The sequence below is a fragment of the Kryptolebias marmoratus genome, linkage group LG6, assembly GCF_001649575.2.
Source record: "Kryptolebias marmoratus isolate JLee-2015 linkage group LG6, ASM164957v2, whole genome shotgun sequence".
NCBI classification, from domain to species: Eukaryota; Metazoa; Chordata; class Actinopteri; order Cyprinodontiformes; family Rivulidae; genus Kryptolebias; species Kryptolebias marmoratus.
This window is the reverse complement of record NC_051435.1, coordinates 23,396,145-23,414,206: the sequence shown is the minus strand read 5'-3', so window position 1 is coordinate 23,414,206 and position 18,062 is coordinate 23,396,145. Positions and strand designations below refer to the sequence as shown.

The window sequence follows — 18,062 nt, the reverse complement described above, 5'->3', positions numbered from 1 at the left end:
AAATTTTTATTACAAACACTTACACCTGCATCAGATTAAATCTGCTCGTTAGTATGCAGGTAAAAAGCAGTGATCACACCTTGGAGAGCTGTTGCAACAAGTGGACTGACATGAATCATGGCTCCAACACCAGAGATGTCAACTGAAAAAAGGAGAGGATTATCAAACCCCTTAAAGAGGGTAAATCATCTCGCAGTGTTGCACAAGTCAGCTGTGTCTAAAACCTGGACTAAGTACAGACAACAGGGGAAGGTGGTTAAACAGTCCCTCCAGGATTTTGTGGGCATTTTCTGTGATTGTTGCGGGCTAAAATGCCTGATTTCGCGGGGCATTTTCCTAAAAGTTGCCTTTTTTTAAAACTAAAAATCAATAAAAAACCGTAACTTTTTAATATATAAACCAAAAATACTTACTAGTTTTGTAAGATAATTACCAACAAACATTGACATTCTCAAAAGGTGCTTTATTGGAGTCAACGTCTGTGACCGAACTGTAAGAAACCGCTTAAAGGAAATGGGATTTACATACAGAAAAGCTAAAAGAAAGCCAATACTAACACCTTAACAAAGAAAAACAAAGTTACAATGGGCTAAGGAAAGGCAATTGTGGACTGTGGATGACTGGATGAAAGTCATATTCAGTGATGAATCTCGAATCTGAATTGGGCAAGGTGATGATGCTGGAACTTTTGTTTGGTGCCGTTCCAATGAGATTTATGCAGACGACTGTCTGAAGAAAACATGCAAATTTCCACAGTCATTCATGATATAGGGCTGCATGTCAGGTAAAGGCACTGGGAAGATGGCTGTCATTACATCTTCAATAAATGCACAGGTTTACATTGACATTTTGGACACTTTTCTTATCCCATCTATCAAAAGGATGTTTGGGGATGATGAAATCATATTTCAAGATGATAAAGCATCTTGCCTTGAAGCAAAAACTGTGAAAACATTCCCTGAAGAAAGACACATAAGGTCAATGTCATGGCCTGCAAACAGACCGGATTTCAATCCAATTGATAATCTGTGGTGGAAGTTAAAGAAAATGGTCCATGACAAGGCTCCAACCTGCAAAGCTGATCTGGCAACAGCAATCAGAGAAAGCTGGAGCCAGATTGCTGAAGAGTACTGTTTGTCACTCATTAAGTCAATGCCTCAGAGACTGCAAGCAGTTATAAAAGCCAGAGGTGGTGCAACAAAGTACTAGTGATGTGTTGGAGTGTTATTTTGTTTGTTTGTTTTTCATGATTCCATAATTTTTTCTTCTGAATTGAGTGATTCCATAATTTATTCCCAGTGCTTGTTCTAAAGATCTAACTGTTACTGGCTACCACAATTATTTTTCTTGATTTCTTTTAGTGTTTCTTAAAGCCAGAAAGTTGCCATTTGAAATGCCTATAGTGTTTTGTCATGTCTGTGATCTGCTTTTTTTTCCTACAAAGTTAAACAACTGAAGAAACGTCCTCGGAGACTGGTGATTCCATAATTTTTGCCAGGGGTTGTACTTTGGCACCCAAAACATTTGCTAACAATTGCCATGTAACAATCACCCATGAGACCTTGTTTAAACTGAATAAAACATTACTGTACAAACAAGAATAAAAAGGTGGCAGTGCAACATATTTACTTCACACATTAAACTTATCAAGAGTTGCTGTCACAGTTCAAAGGTATTTCAGATTAATACCCAAATAAAAATCATATAATTGCATATGAATTTGAGAAGTGTTTTGGCTTAAAAGGCTGATCTCTATTTAAAAACTACTGTATTGTCCGCAGTATAGGGCGCACTGGATTATAAGATGCACTGTTAACGAATTGTCCATTTTTGAACTTTTGTCATATATAAAGGTGCACCGGACTATAAGGCGCAATAAGCGAAACAGCCCCGTCTTTTTGGAGAATACTGCACCGACGTAAGCGTCAAGTATAAACGCCTACACCGCTTGAGCAGGTCCGCCCTGCGCAACACTACAAATGCTGCGAGCAGTGCGGCTTTGTAGTTTACCAAAGTCATACTAAAACATTATGACTTCTTACATATATAAGGTGCACTGTCGGTTTTTGAGAAAACTGAAGGCTTTTAAGTGCGCTTTATAGTCCGAAAAATACGATATGTGCTTTTCAAAAAGGACACCTACAGTTTAAGAGCAAAGAGCTCTATTAGAATGATGCAGACCTATAACGTCCTATTTTGTCTGAGAACAACAAATAATACATTGCAAAATATTTATATATTTAGTCTTTGACATGCTCATACACACACTATTACCTATGACTTGAGCTCTATACCACAACTTGTCGTCAAAACGGGCAACGCAGGCCTGTCCTATCACAGGGCAGTAGATATTCAGCTCATCATCTGCAAAGACTGTTGCTGCGTTGTAACAATCCTGAAGCTTAGCTGAGAGCAACAAGGACTCCCTGTTATCAACCTGGTGAGGTAGAGGGGAGGAGAAAGAGATCTAAAAAAGTTAAAACAGAAAAAAGCTGGTGAGAAAATAAGAGAAAGCTGCTATTTATTTATTTTTTTTACCAAAACCTCTGCCATGAATTTCCCTAAATTTCCAGTTTTTAAAAAGGTTCTATTTTCATTTAAATGTTTCGATTTTCCATTCCTGATGTCGGAGCCTTGTTTCATACCAACTGGATGTAGAAGTCAGCAGGGTTGTTGATGTGGCTGACCACTGCGTCGAGCTTTGTGTTGGTCTTTGGATGAACAGGAGAATAGTACAGCAGAGGACTCCTGCCCAGTGTCACTGGAGCATAAAACCTGCGAGAATTGATAACACTCAAGCTTAGCAAAACTCAGTAGTAGTGTCAAGAACTCACAAAATCCTAGAAACATTTTCACTCAATTCAGTTACTTTTATCATGTTATTGATTTGGTTAAAAAAAAAAACAGACTTTAAATTGGTGATGTCTGTACATCTATAAATGTACCTGGCCACCTCAATGAACACAAGGTACTCTCTGATAGAGATGGGAACATCGCTGGATTGTTCCATGGGAGCTTTTTTCAGATCCACCAATAGAGAATCTCTGTCCTGGCCCAAAATCTTCATCACCACTGCAGCAGAGCCGATCACATTGTAGAACTCTACTTTTGACTCTTTACTCCAGCCCTTTGTCTGTGCACACACACACACACACACACAATTTGCTGTTTGCTTTCATACTTTTACATAAATTTTTGTTTTTGCTAAAAACAAAAACTGCATGAGTTCAATCTTCAGTGGTCTTACAAGGTCATATGGGACCAGGTCCTTCAGTGAGCATCTGATGGCCTGAGGGGCGAAGTGACGCAGCTTCACATTCACAGCCTCACTCGCTTTCCTCAGATGGTTGTTCAGAGACTTCAGTGTAGACTCAGCTGTCCCCTCCTCACTGTAAATGAAAGAGAAAAATAACATACTGTTCAACAATATCATACCAGTGTTCACAATAAGACAAAAACAAGTTTGTTTTGCATTTCTAATGCAAAGTGGGTTGCAAAAGTATTTACCCAAATAATTACTATATATTTTGCTATTCCAAAAAAGGTTAAAAACAAAAACAACTGGACTTCTATTCTGTAGTTGAAGACTTTTCGCTTCTCATCCGAGGAGTTGTTTTTTGTTTTTAACCTTTTTTGGATTTGCCATGGCCTGGATGACTGAGAACCTACACCAGCATATATATTTTGCTCCAATCTTTCCTTCACCTCAGACCAGTTTCTCTGTTCATGCTGGTGAAAGTGATCCCCACAGCATGATGCTACCACCACCACGTTTCACTGTGGGGATGAGGTTCTCAGCAACATCAATCAATCAACTTCATTTCTATAGCATATTTTAAGAACCACAGGGGTAGCCAAAGTGCTGTACAACAGATAGATAAAAACAGTAAAAAGGAAATAGATAAAACAAATAAACAGATAAATAGATAAAAAGAGACATACGCATACAGGTTCACAGCAGGTGTGTTTTAGGTGCCAAGAAAGACAAAAATCACAGTGTGTTAAAAGCCAAAGTATAAAAGTGTGTTTTTAAAAGAGATTTAAAAACAGGAAGAGAGGAGGCCTGTCTGACACTCAGGGGTAAATTGTTCCACAGCTTGGGAGCAGCAACAGCAAATGCTCTGTCGCCTCTGAGTTTCAGCCTAGTTTTGGGGACTGTCAGCAGTGACTGATCAGCTGATCTTAGGGATCGGGGCGGGCAATAAGGCTGAAGCAGCTCAGATAGATATGGTGGGGCCAAGTTGTTCAAGCATTTAAAAACAAATAACAGGAGCGTAAAATTAATTCTGTAGTGCACAGGGAGCCAATGAAGGGACACCAAGCATTTTTTAGATGGTCTACTTTATTATTTTTCCTTAAGCATTGGCTTTTTTTCTGACCTCCCTTCCACACTGCCCAGCTCGCTCTGCACAGCTTAGTGTTCGTACGGACAGACCCCCCACCTTTGCAAAAGAGCTGTCCAGCTTCATCAAGGATATTTTTGGCCTGTTGGCTGCTTCCTTGTTTGATGGAGTTTTGAAGGACGACTTTCTTGGCAGGTTTACTGTGGTGGCATGATTTTTGAATTTTCCCAGTAACTGATTTAATGGTGCTTTGTGAGATGTTCAGGGTTTGGAATATTATTTTTATAATCCAAACCTGATCTGTTTCTCTCTACAACTTTGTCTCTGACCTGTGTGGAGAGCTTCTTGGTCTTCATGCTGCCTCTTTATCAGTGGTAGGTCTTACTACTTGGACTGGTGTTGACCTTAGGGGGAATCAGGTCTTTACACTGAAATCACTGACATTTTATGCAGCTTCAAAGGGGGTGAGTACATACACAGGCACCACTTTTCAGTGTTATATTTTAGAAATATTTAAAACGAGTCTCCCCCACCCCCTTCAACTTCATAAATCTGGACTCTTTCATGTAAGTCCATTACTTAAAATAAAAACGAAAGTCCAATTTTAGTTCAAGTTGTAAGACAAAACAGAAACATGAAGGGCTGGATATTTTTGCAACCAATTGCAAGTGTAATTTCATAGATTAAAGGGGGGGGGAACCAGGAATATTTTTTTTCTTCTTCTAATAGATTTTAACTTTATTTGAGAGTTCGTACTTTTGTAATGTGATGCTTTTGGTGAAACCATAATCTGGGAAGAACACTCGCAAACTGGCCAGCCGGGTGACTGGACAGGTTTTCACAGCCTCCATACAGCCTTTCTGGAGGACTTCACACACTCTGGTACGACACCACAGCCCGTCCTTCCACTTCACAAAGATGAGGGAGCCTGGACAAAAACAAAAATTGAAGTCGAGCATGTGTTAACTAAGGTCTAGTCTGCCAGCAGAAGTACTATGTGCTGCATTCACTACATTTTCCACATGAAATATGGCCAAAAAAACCAAACTAAAAAACAAAAACAAAACATGATTTGTTTAGCGACTCTGTCGTCATGGAGAAAAAGTTTTCTTTGTAAAGAAAATAAGTTTTCTATTAATAAAGGCAGTGGCATTTATCAAAAACAAAAAAAGCATTTTAAGACATTTTAAAGTATAAAAAAATCTACAAATGTGATTTTTTCATCTTTTTCAGGATACACACACACCGCTTTCTACTGCATCTTTCTGTGCGAAGCAACAACCGTCTCCAAAGCAGAGTTGGTTTATTTTTTTTGAAAGGATCTTGCCTTCCCTCTTCTCAGCCACGTAGTGGACATAGAAGTGACTTGGATTCACAACATGGGTCAGCACAACCCACTGGTTTACTATAGAAAGAAGAGGGTGGGGGTGGGGATAAGACAAAGCAAAACATTTTAAAGATGAAAGTGGAACAGGAAGATGATGAACAAGAATAAGAAAGGCTGAGTTTTCAGTGTTCAGTGAAGATCTGGTAACCTGTCCAAGCAACAGCTGGGCTTCTTTACAACTATCTGTACTGTGCATGTATAGTGTTTACAACTGGCTCACACTGCAATCACTGGATTTATTTCAGAGAAAGCATATTTAAAAACTTTAATCTAAAACATAACCCATCACAATATCATTAAATGCAACCATTTTGTAATTTTTATATATAGTTTTAATAACATAAAAGCCTTTTCATACCATTTCTTTTGTTGGGAGGCAAGGCAATTTCTTTTCTCTGTTTTCTCCATTTCACATTGGCCAGTTCAGGACCAGTGAGAGGAACACCTGCAAAAAAAATTCCAAGTATTTAAAAACGCAAAGTAAGCATCCACTGTTTCCCCCCCATTACAATACTTTGAAGCCAAGTGGAGCAGTGGATTCACAGCACTGACCCATGTAAGATGGTGGCCCATCTCTCACCAAAGACAAAACTTGAACCCACTTACTCGAAGGTGTAACTGTTACTTTGTCTTGACTAAGACCTCACACACAGAAATATCCCAAATGCATTTCAAGAAGATTTAGGAAATGTTTTTTTTCCCTTCTTTTTTTTTAAATATAAACAAAATGCAATGACATTCAAATTTCACAAGCCAATGTTTTATTCCCAATAGAATATTGATAACATGGCAAACCCTCAAACTAAATAATCAGCAGGAATAACTTCAAGCAACTAAAATAAATAAAAAGTAAAATTTGACAATATTATGACCATCATCAAAATATAGTCACAAAATGACTTCTCTTATCATGTATTGTGACCACACTGTAGCTTATAGTAAAATACTAAATACTGTTTCCTTATTAAATAAGAACTGTTATAAACACTTGTGAGTAGTTCTTTGTATTTATATATATTAAAATAATACAACCCCCCCTCCATCCCAAAAAAACCTTTGTATTTTTTTTTAATTGATAATATTTGTATGTACAAATTTGAGTAACTTATGATGTCAGTTGTCAAATGTTACTTTTTATTTATTAGAAGAAGCAAAGAGTCAGCAGAAGAAGTTTGGCTCAAATATTTGGTATTTTCCTACAAGTTACAGTGTGGTCACAATATATAATAAGAGCCGTTATATTCTGTGACCGTCTATATTTCAATAATAGCCATGAAGTCAGTGGTCAGATGATACTTTTTATTCTTTGGAAGGAGAGTCCCCATAAGCAGTTTGGCCCAACTACCGCACTGGTTTGCTCGGCTTTTTCTTTCCTTTCTCCTTTTGCATTTGTTTGCCCCCTACCCAGACCTCCACTCTCCTCCCCAGCTTACATTCTTGGCATAACATGCTCTTCTTCGAGGTCAAGTTATGGTGTAAAAACACAACAGCGCCTCCTACAGTCACAGAATAACAACGGTAACACTTGTGCTCGTAGCTGAGCTTGAGGTTGCAATTGCTTTGCTCTGTGTAGCACCAAAAAAACAAAATAAGGATCTGCTCCACCTACATGTAATTTGATTGCTGTAACCAGGTCAAATTTATATTTTTTCTGCTCACTTTACAAAAACGCATCTCGATCATTCCCCATGACCGGCTTAAACCAGTCTTTGAATGCCGGGTCATAGAGACAAACTTGTGAAAACCTACATTTTCTCATGTTGAGGAGCAAAATGACTCGCTAGTCTCAACATATTAAGCGGTTCCAACACTGCGCATGCACACAGCAGATCGAACAGCAGAACCAATTCTAGTCGGCTAAGGTCCTGCCATATATAGTTATATTTTTTATACAGATTTTACAGTTAAATGAACTTAAAACAAAAAGTCAGCATCAATGGAAAAGTCAGAATGTATCAAAGGGATGATGAAAAATTTACTACCAAGTCAAATTCTGTTTGTTATCTTTTACTACCTTTTAATGGCCTTAATTTGAGCTCATTTATTTTACTACCTTTTACTACCCCGGGGAAACCCTGCTCTTGTTCCTCATCCAGAAGCTCTTCAACAATTACGTCTGGGCTGTTAAGGTCAAAGAATGAGTCGTGGTGAGAGAGACTGATCCTGCTGCAAGCTCTTGAGCTTGAAGGGGAGCCATGTGAGGACAAACAGTCAGCCCCTGAGTTCTCCTGACCCTGTTCCTGTGGGCTAGAGAGCTTGCTGTTAGTAGCTGAAATGCAGCTGCTGTCTTCGCCTTCAAGTTGTTTCAAAGGAGACTTTTTGTTGGAGATCCTTGTCTGATAGTTCTTTGGTGGCGACATGGACAAGCTTAAAGAAAAAAGACAAACATGTCAAAACAAAACTGCTACATGAGGAAAGAGTCAAAAAAGGGGGACTGACAACAGAAATTTCAAGTAAAAAAGAGAAAATTCTATTGAATTGTTTTTTCATAATATGCAAACAAACTTAAAACCTATAGGTAGCACATAAAAATACTTTACGACTTGAAGCACTGTAACAAAACAAACAAACAAAAAACAACAAAAACAAGAAAACACCAGTGCTATTGTTCTACTTATTAATAGTGTTTTGGCTTATTTGGTAAACTACCATTGCACACTAGAAATATTTTCATACATAGCAATGATACTCACAAAACTGAAATTTCATGCATTTCTTTTAAAAGAAGTAATACATAAAAAAACAAGTGAAAGAAATAAAATAGTCCTAAATCCTTTAAAAAACACTTCACTTAGCGTTTACATATCAAAATGTATTTTTTCCATTAAAGATTTTTGTCCTAAAACAATTTAAAGACCAACAAAAAAACAAAACAAAACAAAAAAACAATGTTCCTGTGATCTATGATCAAACCAACTCATTTAGCTATATATTAGCTGAAGTAGAATTGAAAGCAGAAACATTGGGTTACTAAATGGAAACCCTGGTTCTTTGCTAACAGAGTGAGGTGTTTCACTCAGTCTGCCTTGGCGTGACCAACTACAAAAGCTCCAATGACATTGTGTCTGTTGCTCTGGAGGTGGTAGCCCTTTTAAGCTATATGCTAAGGCAATTGCAGCAGTAATCCAGAGGGAAAACTGTGGTTTTGACACCATCTTCCAAGACTGGGTCTTAGCCCAGAAAGCTAACAGATTGGAGAGTATGACTACAACAATTTAGGCTCAAAAGAAAGGCTGGGAGCAAAGTCACCTTAGTCTTGTCTAGAGAAAACTTTGTACAAAATGAATGCACTGATAAAGTATGGTTTTCACCACTTTTGAAGAAACAAGTACCAACAGAAGCATTGTTTAGAGCTACTATCTTTAATTACTCCTGATTCAGAGGCTCAAATGGTAGAGGAGTGAGAGCATCCAGCACCAGGCATAGATCCTATGATGGAGCCATAGATTTTGAGACAAGCAGGTTTCTGCGAGCCCCCCACATAAACCGACCCACCAAGGGATGCTGGTCTGTGGGTTTCCTTTCAAAACCTACTCACCAGCTAAATAAACCTTGATAGTAAAAAAGTCTTTTCCTTTGTCAATCAGGTTCTGTAAGAAACCAATAGCACAGCCACAGAACACTGAAAAGGAATCTCTTGAATGTCAGAGCACCATTTCTTACAAATGGACCATTTGAACTCGTATAGGGATCTTGTTGCAGAGGCCTTACCATTCTGTATTGTTTCAATGATATTCTGTGGGAGACCAACATACTGTAGATTGAACCACTTAACAGGCCAAGCCCATAGAGCCAACCTTTCTGGATGGGGGTGAAAGACTTGTCCTTGTGTCTGGGACAGCAGGTCCTTGTGTGCCGGCAGAGGTCGTGGATCCTCCCAGAGAAGCTGTGTTATCTCTGCTAACACAGCAATGGCCAGGGAAGCACAATGAGAATCAATAACAGGCCCTGACTGTACCCTGGCTAGTGATAATGAAATGAGAGCTATTGGTGAAAATACATAGAGCAGAGCACAAGGACACTTGAGGACGAGTGGATCCACCCCCAGAGGTGCAATGAGAAGAACAGGGGACTCTGATCGTTCTTCTGTGAGGCCAACAGGTCCACAGATGGTTGCCTGTACCTCTATCAGACCAGCCTGGTCACCTCCAGATGGAGTCTCCACATCACATACAGAGGATTCCCCCTGGAGAGAAGGTCTGCTCCACAGTTCAGCACTCCTGGGTCCCAGGAGGACCACTACTATAACTAAGGCATCATTTACCTTTTCTTCTCCTCCCACCTCCTCTGCATAAAAGCGACTGCTGCTCCAAACAGCCCCAGTGGGGGAAGTGGTCCTCCTTTTCTTTTGTGAAGAGCTTGATGAGATTCAGCCACCTGGCCCTCTCCTGCAGAACCATCAACCATCACCATGGAATGCAGCCTGCTTCTTTCCCATGCTGGGGTGTGATGGGCAGTTTCTAGCAGCCACTGTTGCAAAGAAGTGCTTGCCCCAAGGTCTTGGGTTTGCCATCTTATTTTGCTGGTTAGGTTGTCCAACTGTTTGTCCATGTGCTTTAGCGCCACCTTGACGTCCCTTCAGACCTGGCTTTTGCAGCCAGGTCTGGGTCCCTGTGTGAGATGAGGGTTCAATTTACAAGCCAAGCAAAGGTCTTCACTCTTTTGTCTCCTAAGGGTGTTAATCTCCCTCATCTTCTTAAAGGATGTGTCGAAGAGATCTTAGGTTGGAGTGTAGGCCATATCCATAACCTCAGCCTTCTGAGACTCACCCAAGCCTGAAAGGTTTAACTTCAGACCCTGAGTCCAGCTGGCAGCCCATCTCCTTCAGGATTTCAGCTTGATAAGCCGAAAGTGTGACTGCATTAAGAAACACAGACTGTCCCGCATATTTGTACATTCTCTGATAAATAAATGCAGTGAAGTGGTCTGATTTAGCTAGGAGAGAGATGTTTGAGGATGCTGAAACTGACCTATGACTGCGGTGAAGGTAGTATACTTTTAAAGGCTCGACAGCTGGGGGTTCGGCCAGCCCTAGCTCACCCATCGCCTGTATCGCAAGCTTGAAGGAACCCTTGATAGGGAGCTCTCTAATGAAAAGGACTTAACCAGTAAAGGCTCATTTCCTCATACAAGCTTGGACAGCTAGTATAAGCTGTTTTGCTGGCATCAAGGCTGGTGGGAGCCACTTACCATCATACAGGTCCCTTTCTGTCCCCTCTGCATCCTGATCTGCAGGCCACAGGATGCCGATTTTCAATGTGGCCTGTCTGCAGACAACATACAGGTCATTATTCACAAGAGGTGCCATCCTAGCTCTGCTGGGTGGCCCCAAGTGTGGAGATGGAAAAGTGGAGTCTTTCTCCTCTTCCTCCAGGTCAGAGTTGGTATCATCCTTGCCTCTGTATGACTTTTTTTTTGAGTTCCCCACCATCCACCAGACCTTTGAAAAGCGGCAGCATGATCAGGGAGTCCTCTTCCATCACGTCCGCCCAGTTCAATCTATGCTAACCACTTTGTCTAAATGACCCTGCTGTAACACGTTAGCTGAAGAAAAAAACCTTCTGACCACCAATCTAAAAATACATGAAAAGAAAGACAAGTTTGCCTTGATGCGTTAGCTTGAATTACACCTGCAATCGCTTTAGTAATTAAAACCAAGCAGCCGGAGGAACTGCTTACCTTGACACAGCCACTGCTCCTATAATGTAACTAGGGTACTTCTCACGAAGCATCGACTTACTCAGGACAATTCAGACCAGAGCTGGGAGCTGTGTTTGATGACGTACTTTTTCACGGGACGCCTAAGAACTGTTAAGCAGTTAACCTAGCCAGTCTGAACATGCTGAGGTAGCTTAGTTGTAGTTTCTCATGGGAAGAAAGCAAGATTGAGTAGGGGGTGGTTGATTGACTGTAGTAATATGTTGTTGACAGAATCCCAAGCACAGCTCAACCAGTCTGAATCAGACAGACGTGATGTCATTGGACTTTCTGTAGTTTGTCACGCCAAGTTGATTCCCATAGTGAAACACCAAGCAAAGTTAGAAAAAGAATTCTCCTTTTGACTGTAAAAGGTTACTATACTCAAATAATTTATGTAACATTTATAATTGGCAATGTAATTATACTTTTGTTGAGGCAGAACTCAGGAGTAAAAAAATTATCCTTAAAACTGTTCAAATGGTGTCAGAGATGATAAGGAATAAGTAAAGGACTCACCTGTTTGAGCTGCTGATCTCCATCTTCAGTGACAATGTCAAACACTGGCTCACATTCTCTGATCGAAAAACACAGCTACAACATAAACAAACATGCCAAAACCTTAAACTACTGCCACACTGTATTTTATGACAGACATTGACATATTCTGATTCTTTTCAAATAGGTCAAAATACAAAGAAAGCACATGTTGTAAAAAGTTCAGTCTTGTGATGTATACGATGTGCAACATTCACAATGTTTTCTTGTTAAACATATTTCACACAAGAAGAGTTGAAGGATCGAAAAGTTACAGTGTACAACATCACAGTGATGGTCTGTGCTTCGATGCTGTGGGGTACAATAGAAGAGTGGATTTTAACCAGTATATGAATTTAGCAATATACAACAATTTACAATAGATAGACACACACTGCCCAGCTTTTCCTCAACTTAACTGAAATGCTGTGGCTAGACCTTAAAAATACATGAAAACAAATGGATGCAACTCCTGAACCAATGCTGTATAGATGAGGAGACCAAATATCCTCAATATGAGAGATTGATAAGTGTCCTTTTTGCTGAAGGTTGTTCTAAAGGGTATTAAAATCATGAGTGTTTATTTCTTTCAGACACTTTTGCTGCATTTTCATTTAATGTTTAATAAATAATCAAACCATGAAATGTGCTGTTCTTCTAATAACATTGAATGTTTTTATTTTTTAATGTCTTGGTGTCTGAAAACTAAGAACTGGAAAGGGGTTTACCGTTTTGTCTGTGCTAAAACTGAATAAAAGTAAGTGTAAACAACAAACCTCATTCCAGTGCCCACAGCAATGCATTTCATATCAAATGAACTGTCATCAACAGGAGCTTGCAGCGTCTCTAGGACCTGATAAACACACAATTAACATTTCTGCAAGCAATGCATTTGTATTATAATAAATGTTTATTTGCTAACTCAGAATTTTAAAACCAGAAAACAAAATATTTGATTGTTAGATTTTGACCTTTATATGGTGGTTTTATATGGTCAAACTGTTAAATGAGTGGATGTCTGAAGGAAAAACATTTCAAACCTTATCCAAGATGCAGTACTGCTCCAGGAAGGGAAAACGTCGTACTTCTCTGGCCATCTGCATGGCAGTCTCTAAAGTTTTAATTCTCTCCTGGACCTGAGACACTGCTGCTTTCCTTGTGGAGGATTGTTCTTCCAGTTTGGTGAGCTGATTCAACTGTAGATCCTTCCTGTTGGCCAAGAAAATTAAAAGTAACAAGACAGATGCTGTTTTAAAGGCTTTCAGAAAACTTTAGAACTAGCTTAATACTCTCTCTTTTGCAGAGGACAGTCAGATCAGTTTACTATAAGTTTATATTTTTTAAATAGTTAATGTTCATACCACTTCTGAACGGCATGTAAAGCTTTATCTGAGGCCTGCTTGATCTCCATCTCCAGTCGGACTCTCTCTCTCTTTCCCTGTTCTGACAAACCAGCTGTCAGAGTCTGTCCAGAGGAGAAACAGCAAAATCACTAAATGCAGTCAATTCATGCATCACTCCAGTAACACACTCAAACACAAAGATGTTTGTCAACATAACTTGTGTGTTATGTTGTGTGTGTAAATATTTTTAAAAAAGTACAGCTTTCACCTCATTAATGTGTTCCAGCTGGATAAGATTTTCAGCAGCTCGCACCAATGCCTCATCCACTGTCTTCTTAATTTTCTCAACATCTGCTGGCTGTGAAAAACATTACTAGAGTTAATTAGTGTTCTCTTTGACACTGCAACACTTTAACCAAAACTTCCTCAATTCTAAAGAACCAACTTCAATTTAAAAGGCAGTCATAGTAAGCAATAGAACTGGGTGTTGAGAGTACAAATACTAAAAATTATATAGTAACTGCTATTTGCATTGGTGGATGTTTAATTCCTGGACAACACAATTAAGGAAAATATTTTGTGATAATAGAAATGTACGAATATTAGGTACCTTATATATTAGTTTATTTATTACAAGTTATGTGTTCCGCATTAAAGAAGCCTGGCAGGGTTTCCTCCAGAAAAGAGGCTAAGCCCAGTGGTAGGTGGCCGTTTGACAGCCGATCGCTAGCCGACTGTGATTTAGTAAAAAAAAATTATGAAAGTTGACAGGAAAGTTGAAAATATGGCTATTTATTATGTGATATTATAAGATATTTGTGCCAAATATTTACACGACTACAGTTTTACAAAAAGGAACTTCTGAAACACTTTTTAAAACAAAAATACAATTAAAATAAATACAAATTGTTTGCACCTAATTTGAATCCTAATTTAAGTCACATTTACAAAAAAATTAAATTAACATAAATGAAAAAGTGCAAACAAGGCACCAACACACGTCTCACGTCAAGGCCAATGAATAACAACAGAGAACTCTGAAAAACAGGGAGATGCTGTACTGTACTGTGCTTTTTGTGCCACAGTCTGCATGTTGGATCAGCATATCTAATGCTGAAATTAATAGCATCATTTTACTGGTAAACAAGGATAACATTTTCACTAAGCACAAAACATGCTTACCATATTCGGTCTTGTAAAGCCACCTGCTGAATTTCGGCTCAACTAACCATTTTTGGTTAATCATTAGATTTTTATTGCTATGGCTTTGACAACCTGCTAACTCCAGCGGTAGCTGGAGGTGGCTCAGCCTCAGGGCTCATCAGAGTCCCGCAGGGCTCCGAGAACAGCGCACAGACCTGAGCAAGCAGTGGAGGCGTTTATATTTGGTGCTTACATCGGTGCAGTATTCTCCAAAAAGACGGAGGGCAGTACGCTACGTAAACAGCACCAAGTTACAAAAGGTGCACGACACGACACCGCTCGGGACCTTTGCGCAGGGCTGGGGACAGCACGATTGCGTCACTGTTGTCATGCGCACCTTCGCACGGTGAGGTAAATAAAGGTAGCGGTTTTGGGAGTGCGGGTGGAAAAAAAATGACGCATTTATAATAAACAAGCGGCCCGCCAGGCTTATAATACACTGGAGGAAACCCTGCCTGGTTAGTCTTTTCAGCCAGCAGAACTCCTTTTGATCTTGTGAGACCCTGTACAACTCTTTGACATAATTCAGGTTTAGCTCTCCTGATGCCTTAATGTGTAATTCAGTAGCACCCCTCACATGTTTTGGTATTGGCAGAGTTTTATGTGCAAATCCAAAGGAGGCAATTATTAATTTTATTAGACATCCAGATTCAAAATATGGAGATGGACCAATTAATTGGCCAACCACTTTTAATCAGCTGATGCTGGCCACTTTTTAAATATAGACTTGATATACATTTATTTAAAGTTAAGCAAATATTGCCATATTTTGTTAAATGAAAAAACATATTGCCCAAAAATACAAAGAATTAGTGCTGCATATCAGCCACTGGCTACCCAGATTTCTAAAGATCAGCATGGTTCATAGAAAAACTCAGAATGGTCAACCCCTTTTGAAAAATAAAAATGAAGGCTGATTTATCAACATAAGTTCCTAGCAGCAATCTTTAGTGATATCCAAAAAAATACCTGCTCTATGTCTCCAGTGTTAATGTCTCCAGATGGTGATAGTCTGTTCTTTCTGTGACCTCTCGATTTATCACACCGGAGGCTTTAGGAGATAAAATCACCAAAACAATTATCAAAGCAGAGTTTTATTTTCTAAAATTTTAATACAAATCAAGAAGAAAGTTTTTTGCATTGTACCTTCTCATCTTGTTCATTTTAGCAGAGTAGATCAGACCAATGATCCTGCTTTCTTCCTGCAGACCATAAACTCCTGTTTCTGGAAGGGTTGACTCAACCTGCAAAGAGGGATTTTATCTTTAATCATGCTCATCCCACCATTTTAGCAGTTTCAGAGAGAAAACAAACTTAAAACAACAAATAAATATGCCATTTTTTTTATTGATATATAGTCTAAATATACATAGGCAAGATGGCTACAGTACTTAAATACTTCAGACTTTACAATAAAACATTAAGTCATTGCTGAGAAATACACTGATCCAGAAAGCTGTAAACCCTCCAAGAAAGAACCTGTTTTGTGTGCTCTTTTTTAGTCAGAACATCACTAGTATTTTTACCTCACAATCAGTACATCTAATGACACCGTCATACTGAATGGACAACAGGCAATTTGTGCAGAAGATGTGTCCACATAAAAGTGCCCGGGGTAGGTTGCCATCCACTTCATGTTCTGAAAAGTGAGGAGAAGGACTACATTAACAGAATAAATGATGACACCATAAGAATATTGTACATTTATAGTAACAATAGGAATAATTTTACTGTTTATTAATAAGCACAGCTCCACAGTAAAAAGTCTAATCATTTATAATGTAAAATCCAGTAAGTAATTATTTAAAAATGCTGATAGGGTATTGTAAACTCCAGGCATGATGTTTGTGTGTGATTTCAGTTTTGTGCATTTAATCTTCACGTTCAGTTTAAATAAAGTGCACGTTATGAATTGCACTGGGGTTTTCACAATAACAAAGTTTGAAACTAAGAAGAAATACACAAAATCTATTTTAAATCCTTTTTAATATGGAAATGAGCAAAATGATAAAAATAAGTATTCATATCAGTTTAAAAAGCAAGGCACAAAACGAACTTGTGGATTTAGGGATGTGGTGGATGGAAGATCAGTTTGACTGAATGCAGCCAGCTCACTTTAATTCTTCTCTCAATCTATTCTGTAGGCTGATTAGTCGATTTCTGCCTTTTGTCCCTGGATGATTTGTTTCATGGTGTTTTTACATTCCATGAGCGATTTGTATCTAGTTTGTCACTGAGCTAACAAACCAGTTTTTCCTTCAGATGTTGCACAATGGTGTAGCGGTGGGGTTGGATATTTTTTTGATACCTTAAAATCTTCCTTAAATTATACCTGTTTTTTTGGTCTTACCTTCTGCACACAACTGCATGTAATGTTAGAAGATGTTTCTCATTTATTTTTAAACTTTTATTTCTTAGATTACAGAAGTTACAAGCCTTTCTTTTATTGTAATGGTATCTTAAAAAGAATATGATTTAATACATACACAAACAAAAGCTGCTTTACCCCGACCAGACATGTTTATTAAACCCTCAGACAGTCACGGCCACAAAGAGCCACTTATGTTTCCGGGAGGTCTTTTTAAGTTCATAGGTTTATAAGTTTTGCTGGAACAGTTGTAAAGATGGCTGTATTTTCTAAGAGCCTCCAGCTGCTTCTCAGCAGAGCAGAAGAAGCAAATTAACTCCACCAGATTTTCTACATAAACATACTACCCAATAACACAATACTTGTGCACAAACCCCTGTGAGAGACAGTTCGGCCAGGGCCTTGTGTAGAGAAGTGGTGGATGAAGCAGCTGCATGAATATAATAGTGCAATTTTTGTCACAACCACATGAATGAGAGCTGACTTTGGGACTTCTCGTGGAGTATGGAAAGACCTTAAGTTAGCAACACTGTTTGCACCTGGACCCCTCCTGCTCTACTCTGATTGGATAAAACTTTGGCTTCAGTTTGCTTTATTTGTTGAAATGAGCACCAGTTTAATCCCTGTATCATAATTAAATTGGATGGCTTTAAGCCTTTAACATGACCACATGACCATTTTTACAAATGATGGAAATTCGTTGTGGGGATGAAGAACTTTAACCCCTGGGAGGAAGAAAATCACCATTTATTGCGAGTAAAATTACATTTTTTATTGCTATGCAGACCAGGGACAACACAGGGAGCCTTCTTGGTAAACATTTACAAAACATTTTTGGTCAATCAACAAAAAGTAGCCGACGAAAATGCGTCTGAATGAAGGGTTTATACGGCAATTTTCACCAGCTGCCAGCTACTTTGAAATGTTCTTTAGGAAAATCTGACGAGGAAGCACAGATCGTCAGAACACCGGCTGTAGGTGCGAATGCACACTGACCGACGTCATTGATTTAGTTAAAAAAACAACAACGTTGTTTAACTTTCGGTTCTTCCCTCGACTACTCTTGAAAAACAGAAAATAAAATAGCTTCTCATCACAACACCTAATTGGTGTTAGACTGCATGTAATCTGTAGTGGATCGAGTGCATCATATGGGTTTGCAGTGAACTATTGTAATATTTTTA

The 18,062-nt window shown here is 38.9% G+C and overlaps 1 protein-coding gene across 3 annotated transcripts in view; it reads right to left on the bottom strand.

Moving 5' to 3' along the window:
* The window catches only part of rnf17 (ring finger protein 17), a 37,243-nt gene that overhangs the window by 18,085 nt on the left and 1,096 nt on the right, over window positions 1-18,062 (bottom strand). Inside the window, exons 2-17 of one of the 3 annotated variants that reach the window (XM_017430138.3) lie at window positions 16,037-16,149; window positions 15,657-15,754; window positions 15,480-15,561; window positions 13,576-13,665; window positions 13,326-13,429; window positions 13,005-13,173; window positions 12,741-12,817; window positions 11,947-12,021; window positions 7,784-8,097; window positions 6,089-6,175; window positions 5,590-5,748; window positions 5,100-5,271; window positions 3,248-3,389; window positions 2,946-3,133; window positions 2,646-2,775; window positions 2,275-2,437 (exon numbers count right to left, since the gene is read on the bottom strand). In XM_017430138.3, coding sequence (XP_017285627.1) covers window positions 2,275-2,437; window positions 2,646-2,775; window positions 2,946-3,133; window positions 3,248-3,389; window positions 5,100-5,271; window positions 5,590-5,748; window positions 6,089-6,175; window positions 7,784-8,097; window positions 11,947-12,021; window positions 12,741-12,817; window positions 13,005-13,173; window positions 13,326-13,429; window positions 13,576-13,665; window positions 15,480-15,561; window positions 15,657-15,754; window positions 16,037-16,149 — 2,163 coding nt within the window. The remainder of the gene's footprint in view (window positions 1-2,274; window positions 2,438-2,645; window positions 2,776-2,945; window positions 3,134-3,247; window positions 3,390-5,099; window positions 5,272-5,589; window positions 5,749-6,088; window positions 6,176-7,783; window positions 8,098-11,946; window positions 12,022-12,740; window positions 12,818-13,004; window positions 13,174-13,325; window positions 13,430-13,575; window positions 13,666-15,479; window positions 15,562-15,656; window positions 15,755-16,036; window positions 16,150-18,062) is intronic. The other 2 variants (XM_025009078.2, XM_025009079.2) reach the window with 2 other exon arrangements.